The sequence below is a fragment of the Mustela erminea genome, chromosome 3 (genome assembly GCF_009829155.1).
Source record: "Mustela erminea isolate mMusErm1 chromosome 3, mMusErm1.Pri, whole genome shotgun sequence".
In the NCBI taxonomy this organism is placed as follows: Eukaryota; Metazoa; Chordata; class Mammalia; order Carnivora; family Mustelidae; genus Mustela; species Mustela erminea.
In genome coordinates, this window is record NC_045616.1 from 106867814 (window position 1) to 106891680 (window position 23867).

The 23867-nt window shown below is 47.7% G+C and overlaps 1 protein-coding gene across 21 annotated transcripts in view; it reads right to left on the bottom strand.

Moving 5' to 3' along the window:
* The window catches only part of TENM2 (teneurin transmembrane protein 2), a 1222850-nt gene that overhangs the window by 92503 nt on the left and 1106480 nt on the right, over window positions 1-23867 (bottom strand). For all 21 annotated transcript variants that reach the window (XM_032337070.1, XM_032337078.1, XM_032337077.1 and 18 more), the window contains one exon: window positions 21375-21521. In XM_032337070.1, coding sequence (XP_032192961.1) covers window positions 21375-21521 — 147 coding nt within the window. The remainder of the gene's footprint in view (window positions 1-21374; window positions 21522-23867) is intronic.

Here is a 23867-nt window from a genome sequence, read left to right on the forward strand (position 1 = left end):
TCCATCTGTCTCTGGTGGGCTTTCCCTCCTGAAGCTGGGAACGTCCCCGACCCCTCACCCGATTTACCACCCCCTCCATATAACCAGCTTGAGAACCTCATTGGGCTCAAATAGGAAGTTGGGACCGTTTTCCTCTTAAACACTCAACACTCTCCTCCCCGACCCCTGCTCATCTGCTACTCGTTCTGGACTTGTGACTTCTTCGAAAGTGTAGACCTCCAGTTTCTCCACTGTTCTGTCGATTCTAGGACTTTTTACTCAAAGGCCCATCTGGCAGGAGATGTCCTATAAACACATCAGCAACAGCAGATGGCAAATGCTAAAAAAACGGGGGGGGGGGGAGGAAGGATAGACATGATTTCCTCCCACATATTTTACATTTACCTGCTCCGGAGATGGCGCATTTGGGGTTCTACTGGTTATTAAGCGTGAGCATACGTTACGCCTGTAATGACCTCATCATGTTGCGTGATTATGGGCTGCTGGTGCTGAACGCTTTCCGACGACACCGTGAACTTTAAATTGGCACTCCAATCTCCCAGTGGCCTGTCAGTCACGAGAGCCGCATCTTGATGCCAGCAAGCCCCTCGCATGGAGTCTGACATGGCAATCTTCAGTAAATTACCCCGTCACTGACAATCTTGCAGTTATCTCGCAAACAATCAAGCAGGCAATCAAACTGTTCTGAATTGCCAGTTCAGGACCTGAGAGGCTGTCGGCGTCTCTATTCAACAGGGGTGCGAGAGCAGCACAGTCCTCCCACGACACTGGACGGTTTCTTCCTTTATTTACCCACCTCCTTGTTTGCCTGGTGGGCTTTTTCCCAGGGAGGGTGGGAGGGAGGTGTGCAGAGTCCTCCAGCAGCACCCGATCCTGACTCAGCATTTGGGGAAATTGACCCAGGCCTTCCCGGCTGGGCCCCACAGCAGTGAGGCGCCTTTGCTTCACGTGCCCTCACGTAGTTCACTCCGTGAGATGCAGCCGTGGAGAATTATCTAGATGCTGTCAGAAGGCAGGCTAAACCACAGCCCTGGCTGCGTGCCACGTGCATGTGTCATATGCTAATTGTAATGGCCATTTCAGAGAAATAGGGATGTGGCGAAACTTTCTGGGAACAATATGTGAGATACTCTTTTTATTGCTTTTGATAAAGGAAATCAGAGAGAATCTTCTGTGACAGGTCTAGCAATACGAGGCAGAAACCAGGGTGATGCTGAATTGAAGCCTTTGAATTAGAATTCCTATGGTAAAATTTTAGGCAAGAAGCCTACATGGTGTCTGAGGCAAGAGCCCGGCCTCTGGAATCGAATAGATTTGGGTTTAAGGCTCATGACCTCTGGTCCCTGGCTATGTAAACTTAGAAAGATAACCATCCTTGATGAACCTCAACTTCTTTGCTTTTTAAACTGAGTTAAAAGAGTGCATATGTCATAGGGTTCTGTGATGGAGAACAAATGAATCGAGATATCTGCTTATCTATCTAATGTCAGTCTGGCATAGTATGTGTTCAGTGAACCCTAGATATTACTATAATCAAAAACTCACAAAAGTTTTCAGCTTTTTCAGTTTATAAAAATTGGACATGGATATTAGTAAAATTAATATCCCCTACTGGAGTCATTCCCCGCTGTGTGCTATGGGTAGGTTGAATCTTGGGCAAGAATGTAATGTTAACTTAACACATAGTGTTAACTTAATTGGCAGTAATAATAAATGCTACAGATTGAACAAGACTTAGACATATTCTTGATTTCAGTCCTCATGGCAACCCGCAGAGCAGACCATAGCCTTTCAGCCTTGCAGTCCGGATTCAGGGGTTTTGGGTTTGAATCTCAGATCTGGTGCTTCCCATCTGCTGACCCTGCGGAATTTACTCCTCTGTATCTCAGTTTCCTCACGTACAAACGTGAGGAAATGTTTTTTGATTGATGATGATGTTAGAAAGTGCTGGTTGGAGGACTAAAGCAGTTACTACATATACAGCGCTAGGAACAGTGCCTGGTCCAGTGAACACTCGGCTAACTGTGTGTTATGCCCATTATCATGCCATCACCCGCTCTACAGAGTTGGAAACTGAGGCTTAGAGAAGTTAAGTGAGTTATCCAAGTGGCTAAGAAAGTAGGAAAAGTAGGAAAAGGTAACCAATGAGATCATTACCCTCTCCATCTTCTTCATTATCAGAAGGAGGAGACGTTTCTTTCCCAGAGGGAGCCTGAAGACAGGGCAGTAGACACCCACCAGCAGGGGAAGCACGGGTGGCCGTGCGATTTAATAACTTGTGCAGGTCTGCCTGTATCCACAGCTGGGAAAGAATCAGGTTGGTTGAAACAAGTTTCTAGAAAGGAATCAACAGGAGAAACAAGATGCCTGGGAATTCATTCCCTGTGATGCAGGCTACGGAGGACCACACTATTTACCTGTGAGATTCAAACCCCATTCAGCTGTTTACCATTGGCACAAGGTGGCACTTGCCTTCTGGGCTGGCTACAGGTTTGTGCCAGCTGTTTTCAGCCCCTGCCTAGTTCGCACGGTCGGATTTTTAAAGGAGTCCCTGAATTGGCAAAAGATGGAACCTCAAAGCCTTCGCTGAACACATACCAGGGAAGCTCTGCTCAGTGGGGAGGAGGCCACGGGTCGGTGGAAAGGCTGCAGAGAGCCCCGGAGGAGGCTGGGTGTTTCAGACTTGGCTGAGACATGCATGTCCTTCCTGTTTAGGAAAGGCTGCCTGAGTCCACACATAACTCTTACAGAGAAGGGAGGTCTCTAGGAATGAGAGGGTGTTCACTTCATTCATGTCATTTATTTTCCTCTTTGATCTTTGTAGACTGGGCAGCTTATGGAGAATCTGGATGGAAGCATTTTGTTCAGTTTTGGTGCCTTTTATTCCCTGGAGCTTGGTAGGCAAGTGATTCCCTTTATAACCTGCCTGAACTCTCCAGCTTTCTTGGGTATTAAAGGCTTCAGGAAAACATCTAAAAGTACTTTTCTTAGTTTCATTTTGTGACAGGGTGGCACATACCGACTCCAACAATTCACTTCAGGTGCCACGGATGGCTCTGCTGGTATCTGCACGTAGGACCTGACTGGGAGCTGGGCAGCATCTCAGATTTTAAAAATGAGTTCCAATCTTTCCAGATTGTGGTCTGATGAGAAGTATCACCAACCACCAAATCTACCTTCCCTATTCATCTGGACAAGAGGCTGGTTAAAACTAGGAGGAGTACACATGGTTCCATTTACAGGATGTTCAAGAATAGGCAAAGTTAACCAGTTATGGTAAAAAGTTAGAAATTATAGTTACCTTAATGGGGAGGTACTGGTGGGAAACTTTCTGGGTGCTGGGAATGTTCTAGATCTCCATCTTATTCACCTGGCTACAACACACATCAAGGTGTGTCTTTAAGATTATGCAATTCATGTACTTGCTAACAGACTGACTTTAGGCCAAGATACCAAGCTCTTTCTGTTCTGTCTTCCTTATCTGTAGAGTGGAGGTGATGCAGATACCTCACAGAAGCAAGGAGAGGACTGAGATAATCCACACTAGGTAGAGGAACAGCTGTGAGCACCTGGTAACCTAGTACAGGCTTCTGAATCTTTTCTATTTCTTTTCTACTTGGCATCATTTAGGTTCGTTTAGCATACAGACTGAGGTACTTGGCAAGTTCTCATCTCCCCAAGGAAAATAGAGGGAATCCAGGTGGTGGACCCCATAATCCTAGGGACCTTCTTGAGATCAGTTAATGATGGGGAAGTAGAAAATTAACAGAGTGGAGAAAAGAGGGGAGGCAACAAGTTGGGGCAAGAAGGAAGAAGCCTGCTCCGTTTGCTCTTTGTGATGGAAATAAAGGAGTGGTGGGGGGTAGCTGGCATAGGCCCAAGGCACCTGAGTGGCCAGTCACATAAAAAGGTTCTTGAATAGGCGTGCCTGGGTGGCTCAGTGGGTTAAAGCCTCTGCCTTTGGCTCAGGCCCTGATCTCAGGGTCCTGGGATTGAGCCCCACATTGGGCTCTCTGCTCAGCGGGGAGCCTGCTTCCTCCTCTCTCTCTGCCTACCTCTCTGCCTACTTGTGATCTCTCTGTACAATAAATAAATAAAATCTTTAAAAAAAAAAGAGGTTCTCGAATAAAGAGAAATATGGCAATCCTAGGGTTCTTTTTGCCTTGAGATTGGTTGGTTGATTGATTGATTTCCTAAGGAGAGCTTCTTCGGGACCATGTCTAAAGTGTATGGGGTCCCTAGTAAATCATTTTTTCCAGGCCCCTGTCTATCTAAACAAATTGATTACCTGAATTGACATATCAGCACCATTTTCATTCTGATGTCACATGATCTTGCAAAATACTCTTCCAGCCAACAGGAACAATCTACTTGCCAATACGTCCACCGGAATTAAGGTTGGGCATTGGGCCCTGAGATACCTCATAAATGCAAATCTCCCAACCTCTCTCAAAATCTGATCACCCTTACATGCATGGGTATGGGGTTTAAGGATGGTAGAGGGTCAGAGAACACCCTGAAAGGGAGAAGTAGGGACCAGGGCTCAGATGGGTCCTAGTCTGGGCTGGCGTGGTCCTCCCAGATAGTGTTGCTGACCTGGCCAGTACCTGCCACAGGGGGAGCACTTAGAAAATTTTAAGGAGAGGGGGGCACTCCAAAGCTCAAGGACTCACCCAGAGTAGCCCTAGATTCTTGGCTCAGTTATACGTATGGCAAAAGAATGTGGGCATCAGAGTCAGAATGGTTAAAACCTGTTCTATCATTCATTAGCTATGTAAACTTGGCAAGTAACTGGCTTCCTGGGACTCAGTTTTCTCAGCAATAGAGTGGACCCAATAACATCTACTTCACAAAGGAGCATGGAGATCCTATAAGATGGTGCCTATGAAATGAGAAGGTGAGGGTACGGCACCGAATACACAGTAGGAGCTCAACCAATGGAGGCTCATCTTCATATTTTCTGCTCTCCACCAGGGAAGGCACTGTTCCATTTGCATTTTACCCAATGCCTGCTGACAAGTTGGAAGGGAGGGATAATTGAAAGTATTCTGGCTTGATGTAACTAAAAAGTGAAAGGAGCAGGCAAGGCTGACTTGATTTAACCTGGCAATATGAGATTAGTTCTTCATTGCCTCTGTTAGGCTCCTGCATTGCCAACCTTTTAAAGCAATAGATTGGCTGACAGGGTGCTCATTTGGAAGGTTTCACCTGCCATTAATACCCTTGCTGCCTGATGGACCATTGGTATGCAGGCATCCCCTCCCTCCAGACCACAGCAACTGCCATTCTTAAATATTGCAAGAAGTGAAATTGTATTTGCGCTCCATCTGGAAGACCTGTTGGAAGCTTTCCTCTTGCTTCGTGCCAACTCTTTTTTGACAGTCTCTGAATTCCAAGGCCAGAGCTCCTTGCTCTGAAGCCCCTTTGGCTTTTCTTATGACTTAGCAATGGAAGATCAATCATGTCTGACCAGAGAGCTGACAGTGGAGCCCCCACTGAGAGCTGCTTTTTCTGGGTTTCCTACTCTTCAGAATGGATGTGGGAAAGAAAGCGAAGGCTGCTTAGGAAAACCCAGGGACTGTTACTGAAGACAGGGGTGTAATCTAGGTAAGACCACTTCTTAATAAGACTTTGGCTTACTTTGAAGCTACTGGAGCATCTGGTCAACCCTTTACTATGGGTGGGGGTGAGGATTGGTAGGAATTTTATGACAATAAGCTTGCAGTGTGTATCCATTTTTTTTGACTTTATTAAAACTAAACAAATGGAAAAACCCAGAACAAATACTATCAATAAAAACCTTTAAAACCAATGCTTCTTAAAATCTAACCAGCAATGGAATTACCTGGGACCTTGTTAAAATATAGATCCCAATTCTCTGATCTTACTGTGCTCTGCATGTCTTACAAGTTTCTAGGTGATGCTGACGTTGCTGTTCTGAGCACGGTATTTCCAGAAGTCAGACGCTAAACAGCTGTTGGTCAAGGTCTGTTCCCTGATCTCCTGCCCTGGAACCACCTTAGTGATTTTGAAATGCTGATTCTTGCTGTCACCCAGGCCTACTGAATTTCTCAATGTGAAAACTGAGAATGTGCATTTTTTAAAAGGATTTATTTACAAAGAGAGACATAGCACACGTACATGAGTGCAGTTGCAGGGGAGGGGCAGAGGGAGAAGGAGAGAGAAAATCTCTAACAGATTCCCCGCTGTGCATGGAGTTGCCCACATGGGGTTTAGTCCCAGGACCCTGATATCATGACCTGAGCCAAACTAATGAGAGTTGGATGCTTAACCGATTGAGCCACTCCAGTGCCCTGAGAGTATGTATTTTAAAGAAGATTCAGGTGATTATTTTGCTTACTAAACCTCAAGGACCCCTGTTCTGAATTATTGAAAACATCCCTCAAATATCCATAGAGGTACATCTGACTCGAGAGACTAAAGGAGCTTTCCCGAACTATGTCTCCTTGGGGATGTTAACATGGGTTCCCTGAAACATAGAAGTGGAGGTGGCACTGGAGGATCTGTGGTCAAAAACAACTTGAGAGATGTTGGTTAAACAGTTAAACTAGTTTCTTTACAGCAGGACTTCTCAGAGCCTTTAATGAGTGAATATGCATTATGAATCTTTAATGTTGCAATGGAGCACACAGCATTTCCTGACCACAGACCTCTTTTGTCGCAGAACTTCTACCCACAACAGTCTAGTGCAATACAAGTTGGGAAGCTCTTCATGAGAACAGGGCTCTAGGCTCCAGAGCGCTATCCTTGGAAGCACCAGCCACACCTTCATCTGCATAATAGCCCCCGCTTGATTGATCTCATAAAATGCACGCTCTGGAGTGATTAAATGCAACACAAACTACATCATCACTACTAGCACATAAGCTCAGAGCCCCTTCCCTTAGCCTCCCAGTGCCTCCCAAAGCCAGTGTATTTCAGCATAGAGACCCTATATGAGGGGGACACATCCTGGGAGTCAGTAGGATGATGAAGCATTAATGGCAACCATGTCTAATCAGAGCTAATGGTAGGCCCTTAGGAAAAGCTTATTAGGTTTCAGTCACCATGCTAAGTGCTTTACTTGCATCCCTTTGTTAAGTCACCAGAATTCTAGGGATCCTTAGCGCCATTGTTTATAGGTGAGGAACTGGAGCTTTAGGACAGTAAATAACTTGCCTAAGACCACACAGCTTCTCCATGTTGGGGCTGTCTTTTGACCCAGTTTGCTGTACTCTGAAGCCAAATCCTACATGAAGCTGCCCTGTGAGGGTGAGTAGAGTAGAACATTCCAGATGGCACACAGGAGCCACTGTGCCCGCCACCATGACATGGTAGTGCCTGCACTGAGCTCTTTGACCTAAGGCAGGACCATGTCAAACAGAAGAGGAGCAATTTAAATAATACTGGAGGGAGATTTATTTTTTGAAAAGTTGGGATGCAGACTGTTTTAGCCGGTGCTCTGCCCAGCTTCCACTTGGGACAGGTGGACTGCCATAGGGCTAGTCCTCTGCCAGCCCTGAAGCTCGTCTGTGCTTCTGCCACCTGCACCTTGCCCCCTTATCCAGCCCTCATTATGTATGCTCACATGGATGCCTGGAGGGGCCATCTATAATCTCCAGTTTGCAGAGGAAGAAACTGAGGCTAGAGAGGTTAAGAGACTTGGACACACAGCTAGTAAATAAGGGAGGAGGGAGGCACCATTTGGCTGTCCAGCTCCAAAGCCTATGTTTGGCTTCTATCCTCAGTTCTTCACAGTAGGCTGTGAGTACTCAGGCCATATGCAGGTATCCTGTGACTGGCCATATACAGGATGTGGGGAAGGAAAGGCTAAGGCTTCACAAAACATCTTCATTCTCTAGTTGCTCTTTCTCTCAGCCTCTCTTTCTCTTTCTTCTTCCCCTACCCTCCCCCCTCCCTCTGTTGCCTCTCCTCAACCCGGACAGAGTCTCTAGGAATAATGAACCCACTCGATGAGAGTTTGCCCACCTTGGACATTCCCTGACAGGCCTCTCTGACACAGCCTCACCCTTGTTAGCCTGGGGCCATGTTTTTTTTATACCTGGGGGATTTCTATCCTGGCTGCTGCTGTCTCCCTGCTGTTCTGTTACAAAAACTACTGGCAAGAGAGAGCAAGGGTCTCTGATCTCAGCCACCAATATCCCCAAATGCTTACCCTCTGCCTGCTGTTCCTGGCCCCTCCCCTCTGCCCCCCATCAACCTCCCTTTCAGAGAGACCACTGACAGGTCAGACAGAAGCCAGCCCAGCAGGGGGTGGCAGGCTGGTGGGGTGCCAGACAGGGACCTGCTGGGCCCCTCAGAAAGAGAAAGGGCTGTCACCACCGACACCTCGACATCTCAGAGCAACAGACTGGAACAGCTACTTTCTGCCTGAAGAGAGACCCTGTCTCCTGTGGACAGTTGGGAGGACTGGTCCCCAAGCTGAGAGAATTAGCAGAGGCCAAGATGCCTGTCCTCCTGGTGCATAAAGAAGTACCCCTAGACTTCCCAGTGGGAGAAGGGACCAGACTCAGCTATCAGGCTAGCTTCCAGTTGGATCAGGGAAGTCAGAAGTACTAATTGCTAAACATGGCCCTTGCCAGGCTTCAGGTACTGTGCTTTGCATGCCCTAGAAATCTCATTTTATCTTCGCATTCACTCTGTGGCATGGGGGCTAGGAGCCAGGATGGGACTGCCCATTAACGTCACAAGATCTGGGTTTGCAACATACTGGCTGTGTGGCCTTGGGCTAATCAGCTTACCTCTCTGAGCCTCAGTTTTCTCATCAGTAAAGTGGATACAATTATGATACTAGTTTAATAGGGCCTTTGTGAAAGATTAAATCAGCCTTGTGCAAAAAGCATTTAGTGTATAGCAACCTTCTGTTTGCTCTGGCTGTATGGATGGAGAACCCAGGCCTGGAGAGGTTGTTATTTGACAAGGTCGGGCAGCAGCTCATGAGTGGAGGAGGTGGGATTCGTACACAGCAGGCGCAGCCTCAGATTTGCTGATCTCTCTTGCTACTCTGGGCCTCGCAAGGCCGGCCATGGTTTGGGCAGTCCCGCTTCACTCAACCTGCCTGTCCTCTCGTCTCAGAGGACAGCAGAACTTGCAGACCTGCTGCCACCAGCCCCTGGGAAGTCCATACACAGGGCGAGCTATGTTGACAATAGAGATAAAGAGCTGCATAACCATGTGTTCGTGTCTTACCTAAAATAAATATCTTACCTTTAGATTTTCTTTGCATTAATAAAAGGGTATGAATGGTATGTAGTGACTTGGGTATCATTGCATGGATGTGTTTTTTTAATCCTAAAATGAAATGTATTCATACTAAAATAATGTATTGAATAAAAGAAAATGGCTTTCTGTCCTAGAGACTTCTCATTAAAACTTCCGTTTATTCAGTTCATTTAATAATGAGCTGACCAAGACAGACAGGGAGCCTGCAGTTAGGAACCTAGATTCTAGAGGGGAAGCAGACAATGAACAAAGAAATGTATAATACACTCTGAGAAGGTGATAGTGTTCTAAAGAAAAGCAAGGCAGGGGAAAGGGTTGGGAGAGTGTTGGAAGGGGGTGGGTTGCTGCTTTAGGTGGGGGTAAGACAGGGAGGGCTTCCCAGGAGTGACGTTCGGGAGAAACCTGAATGAGATGAGGAAAGAAGTCCTGGAAACTTCTGGAGGAAGACCATTCTGGGCAGAAGGAACAGCAGGCGTAGAGGTTCAGGGTGGGAAAGTATCTTGAGAGTAGGAACAAGATGGCGGATGTTGGGCTGGATGATAGAGACAGGTAGAGGATGACGTAAGTGCTGAGTGGAAGCAAGAGCTCACTAATGCGGAGTGACGGCTGTGACCCAGATGACATTCTGTGGGACTTGTGATGCCCAGGGAAGGTTTGCACAGGGGCATCATATGACCTGACGTTTAAAAGGATTCTTCTTTTTTCATGCAGCGGGGGAGATGATGGCCATGCAGACCGAGCGTGTCTACCAAAAGCAGCTGACCATCTTTGAGAAGAAGAGGGGCCCACTTGGAGAAACTGGTGAGGAAGATCTGCGATACTTCAACCACCTGGGTCTGGGTTTCAGGACACACAGGAGGCCACTGAGAGCACCTATATTGACAAGAAATGCCCCTTTCCTGGTCATGTGTCCATCGGAGAGCAGATTCTGTCTGATGTAGTGACCAAGATGAGGATGCAGAAGACCACTGTCATCTACCGAGACCACCCCTCCTCCGTCTGAAAGTACAGCCGTTTCAAGAAATGCCGCCAAAACATGCATGTGCCCTGTCCTCCTGCTTCTGGGATGTCAGATCAGTGACATTGTCACAGTGGGCAGTGCCAGCCCTTATGCAACTCTGTGTGCTTCCACACGCACAAGGTCACCAAGGCCACCAACACCAGCATGTAATTCCAGATGATCTGAGACTAGATGTCTGCCCACACCCCAAGAAAATAGTTGTTTTCCCAGTCACGGATGGGTCCAGCTAAAAAAAAAAAAAACCCAAACAAAAATAAAAATGAAAGGATTCTTCTGACCACCTCGCGTGGAATAGACTGGAAGCCGGAGTACCAACGGTCCAGTTCAGCGTCACTGGTGGCATGACCCAGGCGGAGGTGGAAAGATATTGAGAAACCACGACTTTCATGGTTGGGAAGAAAAGGAGGGGCCACACAAGGGAGCGCTCGCAAATCTGAGCAGCAACACTCACAAAGGGGGCGCGTGAGAGATGCGGGAGCACCCACGGCAGCGGACCTCCTGGTAGCTGGGAACGGACTACACTGAGGTTTCGCATCAAAGGGTGCTTTGGGTGCTGGGTCCCCGTGGGCTGGAGATTTCTCCCTGGATCTGCGCCCCATGAGCCATGTGCTCTATGAGTAAGCCCAGCAGAAGGAAGAGTAGGAGAAGCCTATTCTGGTGACTGTAGGGCCCCTTTCTCTATGGCTTCACCTTTCTCTCCCTTATCCCAGATCCCAGCAGCTTTGCACTCTCTGGTAAACCTGATATAGAACTCGTTTCAGAAAGCAGGTCTGGGAGGAGAACAAGCAAGACATTTAGAATTAGGGGAGCCGGGCTCCAACCCCACCACTTCACTGTTGACTTTGGACAAACTACTCTCCGGCTTCTCAGTTTCTCAGATGTTTAAATGGAATCCTCTATTGTAACAGGTCAGCAGCTAATTCAGGGACTTTTTTTTTTAACCCTATGCAGACCAGACAATACATCCAGGGGCCATTTAGATCCCTGGGTTGTGGTCTCTGAGGGAAAATGTGCTCATTCCAGCATGAGTGGGTGTGAGATTGAGGGGGATTATACATTAGAACAGGCACCAAAAGATGGATTTCTGATTTTCAAATGTTGTGCATTACTTGGTATGGTGAGATTTTGATTAGGAAGAGTGTGTGTGTGTTCAGAGTCTCTGAAGTCACATTACATAGGGAGACACTAATAATTAGATCTGTCATTTAAATAAGGTGGTATTCAGCCGCTTTCTGGAAACTTGCTAGTCAAACCTCTCAAAGGGCCTGTGAGGTTGCTGTTGCTGTTCCCAGTTTACAGATGAGGAAACAGAGGCTTGGATGGCTCAGGTGCCTTGCTCAAGGAAGCAGAGCGGGTAAGAACTGGAGTCAGAACTAACACAAGTCAGCCTGACCCAAGAGCCTGCAGACCCTAGCCCGAAAGGTCACAGTGCCAACTTTGGGCCCGAGGGGGATGGGAGAAGTCTCAGGAAGTGACAAGGGGGAGAGACCTGGGACAGATACCATGTGCCCTTTTCCAGCATGCTCTTCTCACAGCTGTGCTTTACTCCAGTGCTCTTGAAAGGGGGGAAGGGGAACAGATCCCAGGGAGTTAGGGCCCTGAGCCCCTCTCTATAGCTACATCTCTGGGGCAGGGGCTTCAGTGAGTACGGTTACATACCTGGGGTCCATACGCCAATCAAGCTGGCACAGCCTGGCACGCAGAGCTTTTTGACCTGTCCTCCCCCTCAGGCAGCCCAGGAATGCCATAGTTGGTGGAATCACTCTCTGTCAGCACTTGAGTTCCCCCCAAAATGGTACCCATTGCATCTAGTCAGTGGTTCCCAAAGCATCAGTATCCCCTGGGTACTTTTTAGAAATGCATATCCCTTGGCCCTGCACCAGCCCTACTGCACCAGAAGCTCTGTGAGCTGAGCAATCGGTGCGCTATGCCTTCTGGGTGATCCCGATGCCCAGTGACCTAAGAGAACCTTGGTACTAAGTATTGTCCATGTGTTAATTCATCTGAGCTCACAGTATCCTGTGAGGTGGCAACTAGCATTAGTCCCACTTTACAGAGGACAAAACTGAGGCTTACAGAGATGGGTCAACTTGCTCCCATCAGTGGTGGAGCCGGGACGTCAACCCAGATCTCCCTGGCCCCATAGCCTCTTTATCACCCTGCCAGGCTGTCTCCTCCCCTCGCGGCGAAAGGATGCGCACGCGCAATGGAAGAAACATGGAGAAAGGCTGCTCCTTCTGTGCTGTGAGCATATGTATTTAGGAATCACCCAAGCAGAGATACCAGCCTTCTGTCGGAGGGAAGAGGGGTAGTTGCGACTGTGGAGACCAAGATGGGAACTGCAGGAAGGCAAAGCAAGTACTTGGGGTAAATGTCACTTTGCCCAGCGTGGCAGGCAAGGCCCGGCTCTCTGTCCAGACCTGCTTCCCCAGCCTCCCTCACTCCTCCACTCTCTGTCAGTTTTCTCAGAGGTCCCCCAGATAAGCACTGCTGTCCCTTGCCTCTGCACCTTTGCCACTTCTTTGTCCATAATGCTTTCCCTAGATTCCTGACCTAAGCCTTCTGTAGCTTTCAAAATTCAAGTTTGCCTGCTCTGGAAATCTTTGATGCCCTTCTCTGGGCTGTCGTAGCCTCTTGGCCTCCTTCTATCCTGGACCCTTAGTATATGGCTTTGTTGCAGCTGGTTTCACCAATGTTTCACACCCCAGCAGACCTTGGATTCTTTGTGGCAGAATCTGAGTCTCACACACCCATGTGGTCTGGCTGGGTGTGTGCACGCAGCTGGCATGGGGGGAGGTGTCTGCTCTCACCACCATTCAGGACAAGAGGTGTGAACGGGGCCCGGGGCTAAGGAAAAGCTGGCCTGGGGACACAATTAGAGAAGGGGCCCACTCTTGGGCACACAGGTGCCTCAACTCCTCCTAGTCTAGTTCCTAGGTCTCAGTCTGATCTTACCAGTAGGGTCAGCCATACAATCTCTTGAGGGTGACTGGGTCCCTTTGGGGGCCACATGGTACAGAGAAAAGCATACTGGATCTAGAGCCAGGAAGCCTGGCCTCTGGCTTGGATCTGCCCTACCCTGCTGTTTGGCCTTGAAGAAGTTACTTCCCCTCTCTGGGTTTTAAACCTGCTGAGGACTCCGTATTTTAGTCTTTGTGCATCCGACATTTGCAGACTCCATGATTCCTGTGAATCAAAGAGGTAGCGTGCCTCAGCGTGTGTGGCCATGGAGTTCCAGGAATTGGGGCTGGCAGATCAATGATGAAGTACCGCAAGCTCAGGAAAAGGGAGGGAATTCCCCTGGAAAGGTCTGGTCTTTGCGGTGTTGGGGGGCGGGGGCAGGGCAAGCATTGCACACAGCTTTGGGGCACACCTTGCAGCTTTCTTTGGATCCATACTTGGCCACAGAATTCTTGGCCCCTCTCCAATCCCCCAGAGCTCTTGGCTGAGAAGATGGAAAGTCAAAGAAAAGAGCACAGACCTTGGGCAGCTGCTCTTGCTGTGCTACAGAGAGCGTCTAGCTATTTAAAGTCCAACTGCTCCACTTTCCCCTGCTTGCACCCTGGCATTCCAGTGCATAAGCACTTTGTGGCAAAAATGCATTCCAAATCCAAAACAGGGGGGAAAAAAGAGCTAACGCCAATGCTATTTTTCAGAATGCCGCAGAATTCGTGTTTCTGAGGGGAGGAGGGCGTTAAGCGCTCACAGATAGCCCTGCTCAGATCCCAGGCGCGATGGTCAGCGGCTGCGAGGGGTCCACGAAGAAGGCTCCTGGCTTGGGTTCTGAGTCCTGGTGTGGTGGCCTTTTAGCTGCGGGGCCTGGGTCCGCCACTCCACTGGTCTGGCCCTCAGTATCTGCCTCTGTGTAAAGGATACTAAGAGGCTCGTAGGGCACTTGTGGGCTATTATCACGATTTATTTGGGCAATGTGGGTAAAGTCTTAGTAAGTGCTCGATGCATCAGGCCCCTGACATCAAGCCAAAGATGCTCCCTGCTCTGGAAATGTCTGGACCCCTCAGATATGTCCCTAGGACATGTCAATCCCTGCACCAGATTTCTCCATCTTGGCATTATTGACATTTTGGGCCCAATCATTCTTTGTCGTGGGGGCTGTCCTGTGTATATAGGATTTTTAGCAGCATCCTGGGCCTCTACCCACTAGCTACCAGTAGCCCCTCCTTTCTTCCTCCCTGCTGTGACTCATAAAATGTCTCTTGATGTTGCTAAATGTCCCTCTTAGAGAGTATAGTTGTCCCTGGTAGAGAACCACTGGTCTGGACTGAGGGGAAAGCTGTGAGAGCAAAGGAGCTAATCCTGGTACCAGGGCCCTTGAACCTTTATTCAAATGCTGGTCACAGGGACCAAGAGGGTACTTGCTACAATCTAGGCCATTTTTCTGGTCAGTGCAAAAATACGGGAAGCCAACATAAGGAAATAAATATTACCTCTTTGCCACCAGACAAATCTGTGTTTTGATCTTTAATTCCCTAAAAGAAGTCCACAGTGGTTTCAATTATTAATTTTTTTTGCAAATTATACATTTTAATCACAATTTTGTGATGAATACTTGATTTGTCATCTAATCAGGGAAAATATAATCTCTTGAGACACTTAATCATCATTTAAACTACTATAAACTTGATTAGGAAAGACTGAAGGTGTGATGTTAGATAAACTCATGAACTTTAAATACCTCCCCTTCCCCAACAAATTCCACAGTCAAATATATTGACTGTGAGTAAGTCTTCAGTGGGCAAGTTCTATGTTTGAGGTGACTTTTCCTGAGTCCTCTTTACAACCACAAAAATTCTGTACTTGTTTGAACTTTCTTCAGAAACAGCCTCCAAATTTAGTTTCTATTTGAAAAGAAATGAGCTTCTGCCTTTAAAGTAGCCACGTGTTCTATCACAGTGGTTATCTGGAAGCCTATTTTGCATACTGCCTTCTCTACCCTCTGTATCCTTGTCTGTGACATGGAAAAACTATGAAGAGACAAATTCATAGAACTTCTATGTCTCCTGTGACAACACAGACCTAGGCCAGGAAGATACAGATGGGATAATTTAAGAATGCAGCATTTTCTGTGAAGGAAACACTACAGGGTGATGGGGGAGAGGTAGAGGTGGTCAAGACAGGCAGCTAAGAACAGAAAATGGCTGCAAGGAGCCTGTCATGTCAAATGCCCAGATCAGAGCACTTCTGGCCCTGGACCAGCAAAGGCCCTGAGGTACCACTAAGCTCAGCATGTGAGGACCAGGGGCTGGTGGGAGTGGATGCGGCGGAGCTGCTGTGGAGGGTGGTGGGGGATGGGCAAGAGAGGAGGAAGGGGCACATCACAGAAGTTGCTCTAGGCTAAGGAGAAACATTTGATTTTGATTTTAACTACATGAGAAGCCCTTTGAGGGCACGGCATGATCTGATTTACCATTCAGAACCATCTCTCAGACTGCTGTGTGGAGAAACAGAAAGCACAGTGCCGGGGCAGCAGCAGAGACGCCCACCTGTTGGATGCCCATCCATTACCCAGATGTATACAAAGCTCGGAATAGGGCTCGGTGCGTGTTAAGCTCTCAAAAATCTCACTGATTACAGTTTTTATATTCGATAAAGAATGAATTCTACTTTTTTTTTTTTTTTTAAGCCTCAAAAGAAAACTGACTCCCAACCCTCAGTTTCCTAAACAGAAAATTCTTGAGTCAAATACACTGGAAGATCCAGAATAAGTTCAGCACCCTGTTGCCATGTGGTCCTCAGTTGGGGTTAGTTCTGCTTCCCTCCCAAGGAAGAGAGACCCAGCGCCTGGCCAGCTGGCAGTGGCCTTAAGGCCACATTTCCCTCATAAGCATTAGATATATTGCTTTCCTCTCTGGGAGCTAATTGGGGACTCTGTTTATGGCTCCAGCTACATTTGCCACAAGGTCTTTGGACTGCAAGGGGAATCCTCATCCAACCCAATTAATAGAGCAATGTTGCACTTCTAAGCTGTCCCCCACCCAACCAATCCATCAACATGATTCACACACATTAATCAAGGCATTTACAATGGGTTCACCAAGCTTTATCTCTCATTGGATGAAGAAATGGGACTATTTGGACTTGAGAACTATAACTCTTCCAGAGTCCCTGAAGTCCTGAGCTTGGCTCTGCTACATGCACCGACAAGGTGTTATTAATTAACAATTGAGATAAATGCCGGAATAGCATCCCTGAATCATGTCAAACCAATTTGGATGGTTATGGGATGGGGAAAGGGGGAGGAGGCGGTGGGCAAGGGGTGGGCTTTGTCTGTTCCAAGTGCTTTGGACAGACTCCAGTGTTATTTCTCCTCATTTAGACCTGGCTGGAGTGCCTGGAACTCAGGCCAGCATCCACATCTCTTAAACCAAGGCAGCCTCCTCTGGAGCAAAACAAGGAACCAAACTTTGCAGATGGAGGTAGGCTGCGGAATACTGTGAGGGAGGCCTTAATTTAGGGGGAGAAGCGTAGAAGCTGCTGGTGGGTGGAAGGGCCCCCATCATGGGTTACTGACCACAGGTCCGTGGCTTTGAGTACTCTCCCAGGAGAGAGACTGAAGTTGTTGGGCTCAGTGTGGCGATGATGGGCTTCTTTCCTGTCCTGTGGCCGACAGCCATACACCATGACAGTCGCTTCTCTACACTCCCATGGAAGGACAGTCCTCCGCCCTGACAGCCCTCATGGTAATAACTACAATAACGTGTTCTACATCTTATCTCTTCAGATAGATGCAAACTCTTGGTGGACGGGCGTCGTATTTGTCCTAGTATTTCCAAAGGCCTATTTCCAATGTCTAACATTTAGCAAACGCTCAAGGAACATTTGTTAAACCATCAGGGAGGTTATGGAGTGCTGACACGGGATAAGCACTGGTTAGAACCTCAGTGGTTATGGACTGTGGGAAAACGACCAGTTGGGTTCCATCTGTGTGGACTCAGCATCCGTTCTAGAAATAACAGCAACATGACCGCCGATCATATTAGAGCCGGCAGCAAGTGGCATGTGAGTGCGCCTCATGAACCAGGCGCTTAGTAAAATGGCCCTGCATATGCTCTGTCAGTGAAACCACACACCTGCTCGTGGAGTCGGCATTATCATGCCTACTTCACAGACAAGAAAACGGAGATTTGGAGGAGTCAGGTTAGTCCCAGAAGTGGGACCCAAGGACTGCTTCCTGAGCCCAGGCTCTTCCCCAGCATGATGGGACAGCGTTACCTGAGCAACCAGAGAAGTGGGAGGAGAAGGAGCAAGAGTCTAGCTTCTAGTGCCGTGTGAATGCCCCAGAAGGAGACGCCGACAGCTCGCTAATACAGGAAGACAGGATGGGACGCGCTGTTACCCGAGGACAAGCTCAGTATAGAAGGGCTTTCTCCTACTCCCTCCACGCCAGGCCTCCACCCACACACCGGGGAGAGGGCGTCTGATAGGATTCCGAGGGAGGCTGGCTTGAAACAAGGAGAGCTGGGCTTTGTGCAGACAGAGGGCCCAGGCTCCTGACTCGGGAAGCTCTGGGTGATAAAGGCCTGTGGGGAAGAAGTACGGCCTGTCTTTCCAGGCCAGGCGGTCTAACAGTGCTTCCCCACCTCGAGGTTCCCACTTTTAGAGGAAATCTACACCCTTTCTCCTACCCCTGGCTGTGATGAACTAAACCTCACACCTCTGTCATGGTGGTGATAATTAAATATTATCTGCCTGTCCCCTGAAGCACATGTTGTGTGTATTCTCCGACTTTAATGAGCTGGTATTTGTCTTCTGGAAGCAAAAATATTTCTTTGAGTCTCTTCTTTTTCAAATTGGGGTGAGCAGTTCAAATGAAGATCTTTCACTATTAAAAAGACAGTCTGCTTGCCGGCAGGTCTGTCGGAGCTGATTCTACCTCTCGGGGGCAATGGCAGGGACATCTCATCCCTTCGGCATCGGCTAGTGCTTCCTGAGGTTAAGTTAGCAATCCCCTGGCTGTGAGGCATTGGGAGACTTTCAAAGCGATGGGATTAAGAACGTAGGGAACTGGCATAAACTGTCTTTGGGGGATAGTCCTAGCCAACTTTTTCCAACAGGGCTTCTCAGCTAGGCACCCCAGAATACAGAAAACGTTTGAGTGAGAAGTTTCTCAGGTCTTCTAAAGACGGCACTTTGGTGGTACCTTTTTGGACACACAGGAGACAAGTCAATTTATTCTAGAGAATGAATGTCTCAGGACAATGGTTCTCAAAGAGAATCTGCCTCAGTATTACCTGGAAATTTCCTCAAAATTAAAATTCCTGTACCCCCACCCCCATACCTGCGGAATCCTGAATTCTGGGGGAAAAGGTTTGGCAATCTGTGTTTGTTTAATCAAGCGCTCCAGGCGGTTGTGGTGTCAGCTACAGTTTCTGAACTATGAGTGGCCACAAGGCACCAGGGGCTAATTTTCTTCCAGAGGAACCCAGGTTGAAAAAGGCTGATAAGGGCTTCAGATATCTGTGTCCATATTTGGATCTATATCTATTTCAGTTTAAAATAAAAAAATGTCTATCACTTTCAACTGAGGTTTTTTTTTTTTAAACGTAGAGTGTTCCCAGATGAAAAAATGATTTGCCTCTTCCAGCTCACTGTGGACGAGCACTCTATTACTTCCCCATTCATGAGCTCAAAACAAATGTGTTCATTGCAGCTGCTCCCCAGGCCGGCATCCATCCTCTGACCTGCTGTCAGGTTCAGATAGCGCACAGCCCTGCCAGAGCGCCCAGAGCAGGAAAGAGCCTGGGGCAGAACTCCCACCCCCACCAAAACAAACACAAAAGTGATATAATTAGTGTGCTGCCGGATTGGATCTGGAGTTGATGAGGAGCAACTTTAATATTTATCAATAAACAGTAAAGTGCTTAGCACACCTCCTAGGGAAGTAATTAACCATAAAAAGGATACTCCGCACCGAGGAAATCTCCTCCAAAAAAAGAACTCAGTTAATTGTGAATTGCTTACACCGGGTGAGAGACAATCCGAGCGTCTACCTCTCTCACCTGACATAAGCAACTCTGAATTAACTGGGAGTTTCTTTTTATAAACACTGTGCAGAGCCTTTTTTTTTTTTTTTTTCCTGGTGGCTAATTACTTCCTTGGGAGGTTCGCTTTAATAGTTCCCATAACAAGGCCATTATTGTCTTTAGCATAATCACTGCCTCATTTGCTTCTGTGCCTTGCCTTCCTGACGCTCTGCCTCTGCCCACCAGGAGGGACTCTGGGCTGCACGTGCCTACAGAGCAGTCCTCAGGCTTAGACCGTCCACCACTGAGCACTTCTCCCCCGTCCTTCAGTTCTCCTGTGTCAGGAACTTGGGCTCCTGAAAGTAGCCACAGGGTTGGTAGAGAGGGATGCCGATGGTGCAGGGCGCGTGGGGGAGACTGAGTCAGTCCCCCTCCCCTACGTGCAGCATTTCAGCCATTTCCTATCTTTCCAGCTGCTGACACCTGCAGTGGAGAAGGGAGCCCGGACAGCAGCTCCTTTCTGGAAGAGGAAGGGAGCTGATGTGTAAGCAACTTCTTTGCTAGGTGAAATCACCAGGGACCAGACCTTATCAGGAGAAGTAATGCAATTTTGACTGTCTCTCTTGGGGGGGAAAAAAAATGTATGGATATATGCTGTTATGGCTCAGTTCATTGAAAAATGAATTAAAGTGATTTCTATTTTGGCTCCATTTCAGGAAGCTAAATGAATGAATGGGAGCTCTGTAAATTATATCAGGCCTATAAACTTTTTTGATTGGTGTACTCCTATCATTGTATGTACGTTTGCTTATTTACACATTATGTACAAGTATAACAGCAATAATAGATTATGTAAATTGCAAGTGTCTATTAAGATGATGAGGAAAAATAAAAACAGAGTATCTAGTACTTTCATGCATCACCCTGGTGGATTGCTCTCCTTTCTGGACACTACCTAAGCCGATGCCCTGGGGCCATGGGGGCAGGAGCTGATATTCTCAGAGCACAGGGATTGACAGGGTGGGACCAGATGCATTTCTATTAAGTCAAATAGTTGGATGCGTGGATCCTCTTACACCCTGAAACTACTTCTGCTCTGAGGGAATTCTGACCATTTAGTCGTTTTGGCGGGAGTAGGTCACCCACCTGTCCTGAATGTTAAGGCAGCATTGCTCCATAGTCTTAGGAAATCACACGGCCTGTGTGCTACCGCAGCCCCCATTTAGCCCCAGGATCTCAGCACTCCATCAGGGATAACACAGGAAAATCCAGTCCAGAGGTTCAGAACAGGGATCGGCAAATTTCCCATAAAGGGTCCGAGAGTAAATATTTTAGGCTTTACCAGCCATGTGGTCTGTGTCCATCTCCTCAATGCTGTCTTTGAGGGTGAAGCATACATTGACAGGCATTGTTATGGTCCAATAAAACTTTCTATGTACACACTAAAATTTGAATCCCACTTTGCACATATCTTGAAATATTGCTCCTCTTTAGATCCCCTCCCCCAAACTTTAGAAATGTAAAAACCATTTTGCTGCTCATGTAAAACCAGGCAGTGGGCTGGATGTGAGCAGCAGAGGTTATAGTTCGCCAGCCACGGGTCGGAACGCGGACTTTGGAGTCAGATCCAGGTCTGGGTTCCAATTTTACTATTGGTGGTTGACTTCTCTTAAAACAGTTACTTAACTGTGGTCTAAGCCTCAGTTTCCTCATTTACAAAGGAACATCTCAAGCTGTCGTAAGGATGAAGGGATTGCCTGAGATATCTGAGTCTAGCATGAAACACGTACCGTGACCATCACCATCGATTCATTCGTAACTCCCAGCCCCAAAGGCTCAGGCAGGAAGGCGCACCCAAGGGCCAAGCCAGGCCCCAGCCACCTTTCTGGGGGTGGTGTGTACTTGAAAATCCAAAGCCCACTTCAAACCCCAGTAGTCCCAGCCCTTGTCTCCAGGAACCTCCCACTGGCCCAAAGATGCCCATCCTCTGCGGCATTTACTTCAAAAGAAATATTGCAACAGCATTTGACAATAGTATGGGGGCGGTCTTTCAGGAAAAATGACTCATGACGGAAGGATGCACAATGCTCTGCACTTGAGGGGCTGGGAATGAGAAGACGCTTGCTCACCTCCCTCATTATCCTTGTTATCAGCACAGGAGGTTTCCATGGCAACGTTGCATCCGGGCCCTCTCCAGCCGGTCTGGCAGACACACTGCCAGCTGTTCTGACCCAGTGTGCATCTCCCGTTGCCGTTGCACAAATCGGGGCAGCCATCTGGTTGGAGAAATGCAGAGGATGAGAAGGAGGGGCGCGAGGCCGCGCTGGGGCAGCAGGGGAGCCATGCAAAGGGGGAGCAAGGCCGCAGGGCAGCCACTGGGCCAGCCTCAGAGTGGGGCCCGTGCCTGCCTTCGAAAGAGTAGGGGAAGCAGGCAATGCATGCAGTCGCAAGGCACAGTGGGGTCCCAGATGCAGGGGATCCCCAATGACACTGACCTGTGTGAAGGGGTCTGAGGCAACCTTCCCAAAGTGGGGAATATTCCAGAAAACTAAACCAGCTCTGAGATTACAAGCCTAGGTAGGCTGTAATTTCCAGCTAATAGTTTAAGATTGAGGCTACCTCAAAAAAACACAAAAAACAAAAAACAAAACCCCTTTTCTCTTTCTTTCTTTCTTTCTTTCTTTCTTTCTTTCTTTCTTTCTTTCTTTCTTTCTTAGAAATACTTTCTGTGGAAGACAGGAAATTCTTTATCAACCCAGGATGGAGGCAAAGTGCCTTCCATCTTTCAGAATTTTAAGGATATATTTATATGTGATTATCACAAGCTTCTTAGGATGAAGAACAGGCTGGTTCTCCTGGGCTATTCTTATATTTTTGTAATATTTAGTTTTAAGGGACACTTGAAAATGTTGACTGTTTATTATTCAACCTATTTATAGCATAATTTGAAAATACTGCTGAGTCAGAAGGCCGTGGGAGGAGTAGGTACTTAGTGCCTTGAACAGGGAAAAGAGAAAAATGTGTATGTATATGAGGAATGAGGTGGCAATCGAGTAATTCTTATTCTGTGGTAAACTCTTCTTTCTTTCCTCTTTTTTGGGGGTGGGGAAAAGTATGAAATCAGCAGCCTGCCTAATTCCCTAATTGCTCCAGCACCTATAACAACTGTGGCTACCACCCTTCTGACCTGAGTGGGGGGCCCGGGAATGTGGGTGTGGGAAGATGAGAAAGGGTGGCGGGGGTGGGCCACTAAAGCAGGGTGGGACAGTCTCCCCAGCAGAGCCCCTGCCACCCTCTAGAAGATGCAGAGAGCAGCACAGAATCGGTAGGATGTTGCCACCCTCAGAAAATCTACTTGCTGGCAAGAATTCCTGGATATGTTTTCATTTTTCCTTTAACAGCTTTATTGAGTCATAATTTATATACCATAAAATTCACCTGTGTTAAGTGCACAATGCAGTGACTTGTAGCAAATTTACAGAGTTGTGCAATCTAGGTGTGTTTTCTTACTTCGTTTAAATAGACCCCAAATGACCATTAATGTCATTGTCCTCAGAAAGTGACTTCCCTGAATATCTACCTTTAATTCTGTCTCCCTCTCTGTCACCATGTCTATCTCCAGCTCTGTGTTTTTTTTTTTTTTTTTTTGAAAGGTTTTATTTATTTATTTGACAGACAGAGATCACAAGTAGGCAGAGAGGCAGGCAGAGAGAGAGGAGGAAGCAGGCTCCCTGCTGAGCAGAGAGCCCGATGCAGGACTCGAACCCAGGACCCTGAGCGGAAGGCAGAGGCTTTAACCCACTGAGCCACCCAGGCGCCCCACTCTGTGTATTTTTTTTCAAACCACATGAAATGCAAGGTAGACTGGGTTGTGGTGGGGGGATGAAGAGCTTTGCAGTGAGGGAAGTCATTGATTTGAAACCATTCTGGCCCAAATCTTCTGAATCAAAAGCATGCATCTCCCCTTACTTCTCCCTCCCGTGTTCCAGAGGCCTTCGTCTGCCATCTTTCCTCTCTTCTCTTGAGTAACCCTCATGAGAATGCCAATAAACCCAATTTGTGCTTGTGGCAGTGGTGGGAATTTTAAGGCCTCCTCCTCGGAAGGAAGGTCTGGAGGGTCTGAAAGTGAGTTGAAATGTACCTATAAATTTATTTATGGTATCTTACTTTTGAATGCTCATTCCCTCCCATCCTTTCCAGAATGTGGTATGGGGTTAGGCCCTGAGAGAAGAGGGTGAGTGAAAGAGGAGAAGTTCTCTGTGGGGAGATCTCTGTGAGGAAGCTGAGCTGTCTTGAGAGGAGAAAGCAGGAAACTGTTGCCAAAGAATCTGTTTTCTTTGGCTGCAGTAGGCCCAGCACTGAATCCAGGATGCAAACGAAGCCTAAGTGCTTGCGTTCCTCCACAAAGATGTGCTGGTATTCACACCTATCCTTACAGAGCCCAGAGGCCCAGATTCACATTTCTATTCCTTTCCTTACCAAGATGGTCCCCCCCCCCCCCCCCCCCCCCCCCCCCCCCCGCCGCTCTGGGCCCTGCCTGTAGAACCAGTGACATCCCTCTTGTTCAGACTGTGAGAATGTTCAGGGAGTAGAAGCCATCCCCAGTTTCACAGAAATACCAT